The 3,497-nt window shown below is 54.5% G+C and overlaps 1 protein-coding gene across 1 annotated transcript in view; it reads right to left on the reverse strand.

Annotated features, from left to right (window-relative positions):
• The window catches only part of RAB33A (RAB33A, member RAS oncogene family), a gene marked incomplete at its 5' end in the record, with an annotated part of 3,879 nt that extends 451 nt beyond the window's left edge, over window positions 1–3,428 (reverse strand). The window contains 2 exons of the mRNA XM_009572993.1: window positions 4–39; window positions 3,400–3,428. Coding sequence (XP_009571288.1) covers window positions 4–39; window positions 3,400–3,428 — 65 coding nt within the window. The remainder of the gene's footprint in view (window positions 1–3; window positions 40–3,399) is intronic.
• Window positions 3,429–3,497: the final 69 nt, after the last annotated feature.

A 3,497-nucleotide genomic window follows, 5' to 3' on the forward strand; every position in this document is an offset into this window, starting at 1 on the left:
CCGAAACCTCTCCTGGCCAGCCGTGTCCCACACTTGCACCTAGGAAGCAAAGCAGACAAGAAGGAAGGCTACAGGAGCACCGAGTGCCCACCCCCGGGGCTTGAGGAGCAGGCTGGCTGGTTGAACTCCCTGCAGGAGATGCAGGAGGGCTTCCTGCTGGTCCAGGCAGCGGTGCCACAGCCCTGAGGCAGGGCGCAGGCAAGGTGAGCCTTGCAGGGAGGGGCAATCTCTTACTAGAGGAAGCAGGATTGATGGGTGAGTTACACAAGCTTTTGGGCCTATGCTGACAGTGCCCAAGGCTGTGTAGGCCAGTGCACGTGCTTGTGTAATTCAACTAAGCAAGCCCAGCTCAGCTAGTAAGAGAGATCATGTCAGCACTTTCATTCACTTTCAATATTCCCAGGCAAGTGCAAGGCTCGGCACGGCATTCCCCATTTCCCAGCCACTGCAGCTGATCCTATATATTCAAGGGAATTGGCAGCACACTTTTCAGCAAGGAAAGTCCCTGCCTGATGACTTACCTGACTTTGTAACACCTTGCCAGGCAGCCCTCCTACAGCTCTCTGCTGCTGGACTGCTCCCTGCTTCTCATCCTCTTCCCGATGCACTTGACCACCATCCCCACCACAGAAACGAACCGCACAAAGCACTTCTCATTTCACAAACGTTCTTGCGCCAGATCAGGACATTTGTCCACCTAATCCTACGCCATAAAAGAGAACCCCGACAATTACACAGTGGTACGTACAGAGGAGCCAGGGCAAAGAGAAGATGAGGAGGGGGAGCTACTCTTTGTGTGGGAGAGCAGCGGGAGGGCATGGGGATGGGTGAGAAGCCAACTGAGAGCTTGTGGGTGAGGACTAAGGAGCAGACCAGCATGGGTGACATTGTAGTGGGCATCTGCTACAGGCCGCTTGACCAGGAAGAACAAGCAGATGAGGCGCTCTGCAGATAGATAGGAGCAGCCTCATGTTTGCAGGCCCTGGTCCTCACAGAGGACTTCAACCACCCCAATAGCTGCTGGAAGAACAACACAGCAGGGCACGAGCAATCCAGGAGTTCCTGGAAAGCACTGATGACAACTTCCTGACACGAGTGACAGAGGAGCCAACAAGCTGATGAGCAGACAGTGAGGTGGATTGGAAACTGGCTGAATGTCCGGGTCTAGAAGGTGGTGATCAGTGACACAAAGTCTAGTTGAACAATGGTAACTAGCAGTGCACCCCAGGGGTCAATACTGGGCCCAGTCCTGTTCAACATCTTCATTAATGATCAGGATGGTGGGGCAGATTGCACCCTCAGCAAGTGTGCAGATGACACCAAACTGGGAGAGCGTGGCTAGGATGCGAGATGGTTGTGCTGCCATCCAGAGGGACCTCAACAGGCTGGAGAAATGCACTGACAGGAACCTCATGAAGTTCAACAAGGAGAAGTGCCAAGTCCTGCCCCTGGGGAGGAACAACTCCAGGCACCAGGACACACTGGGGACCACTCAGCTGGAAAGCAGCTTTGCAGAAAAGGACCTGGGGGTCCTGGTGGACACCAGGTTGAACATGAGCCAGCAGTGTGCCCTTGCAGCAAAGGTGGTGAATGGTATCCTGGGCTGCATTAAACAAAGCATTGCCAGCAGGCCGAAGGAGGTGATCCATTCCCTTTATTTAGTGCTGGTGAGGCCATACCTGGAGTGCTGTGGTCAGTTCTGGGCTCCCCAGTACAGGAGAGGCGTGGACTGGAGCGAGTCCAGCAAAGGGCCACGAAGATGACGAAGGGACTGGAGTGTCTCTCCTAGGAGGAAAGACTGAGAGAGCTGGGACTGTTATGCCTGGAGAAGAGAAGGCTCAGGGGGGGAATCTTACCGATGTGTATAGATACCTGAAGGGAGACTACAAAGAGGACGGAGCCCGTCTCTTTTCAGTGGTGCCCAGTGCCAGGACCACAGGCAGTGGGCACACGCTGAAACACAGGAGGTTCCCTCTGAACATCAGGAGGGTGACTGAGCACTGGCACAGGTTGCCCAGGGAGGTTGTGGAGCCTCCATCCTTGGAGATATTCAAAAGCCATCTGGACATGGTCCTGGGCAATCGGCTCTGGGTTGCCCTGCTTCAGCAGGGGGGTTGGAGCAGATGGCCTCCAGAGGTCCCTTCCAACCCCACTTTGCTGTTAGTCTGTGATTCTATGGGTTCTGCTGGCCCTTGCAGGTAATGCCTTGAAGCCTGGAAGTGGCAATTTCTAAACAAGTGTCTGCAGTTAATCCAAATCACCCTGTACCCCACTGAGTGCCTGCCCCAGAGTCTTTCAGAGTGGAAAAATGCTGGCAAAGAAGAGCTGCTGCTCATTTGTTTCCCTGCCGGTCCCTCCTGGGCTGTTCCATCTGGGCAGAGCAGGAGAGGGAGGGTACCTCTCCCACCGCTCACCTCCCCTCTTGGACACATGGTCCCAGGAAAAGGCCAATTTGCTGCACTGCCTCCCACTCCTGCCTGCTGGAGCAGAAGTAATATCTGAAGGTAGAAAGCCTGGCAACGTTTTCCGGCTAGTGGCAGTAAGACAGGCTTCATGCCAGCCTGCACGACAGCTTACAGCAACACAGCTATGTGCTGTTGTATGGGGAAGGCGAGGGGAAAAATGAGCACCTCTCCTCTTAAAGGAGAGAGAGAAAAATGTTCATGGACAGTTTAAAAGCACAACTAAAGTTCTTATCCACCAATAGCAGCTCTAATTTCACTGTGATTAGTCCCTCAACTTTTGATCACCCATCTGTCAGCAAAATAGCAATATTTGCTTCTTCCGACAGTCAGTCTTGCGCACAGACGGCTGTCGGTGCTGATCCACCTAACCAGGCAGGCCAAGCTCAGCTGCAAACTGTGCTCCCCAGGCTGTTTCCTACCAGCTGCTGTTGATCTGCAGATGTGCTCTGACACATCAGCCAGAGCTCTTCAGGTTTGGGCTGATGCATTTCTTACAGGTGTCACGCTGGCCTTCATACAGCAAATTCATCCTATTCTAGTTCTGCTGAAATTGCACCCTCCCAGTGCTCGCTGACAGCAGTCTTCAGCATTAATATCACAGCTGCCAAGCCCACTGCAACCAGCTCGTGCAAGCCCCTGGCCTTCCAGCCCAGCCACTGCCAGCCTACAACCATCTGCTCCCCCAAAACCCCACTGGTTTCTGCATACAGCTCCTTCCCCCAGCTCCCTGCAGCTCTGCCTCTCTTTCGGTCCAGCTTCTGAAGCTGGAGGCCACCCTGATGCTTTGAGGACCCGGTTATGCTCGGTGTTGGGAGAGCGGGACAGCAGCGTCTCACCCCAAGCTATCGTTTCAGACTCAAGCAAACCGCATAAATAGTGACACCGCAGCAGTGACGGGTTCAGAAAGCATCTCTGCAACACGGGGACGAGAAACCTTCCCCCGTTCCCCTCCCTCGAGTTGGACTGAAAACAGAAAAGCCCCCGAGAGGCGTTTGGGGTGCAGAGACGCAGCCCCGGGGCAGGGGCTGGGGC

Source organism: Fulmarus glacialis, unplaced genomic scaffold, assembly GCF_000690835.1.
Source record: "Fulmarus glacialis isolate BGI_N327 unplaced genomic scaffold, ASM69083v1 scaffold5100, whole genome shotgun sequence".
In the NCBI taxonomy this organism is placed as follows: Eukaryota; Metazoa; Chordata; class Aves; order Procellariiformes; family Procellariidae; genus Fulmarus; species Fulmarus glacialis.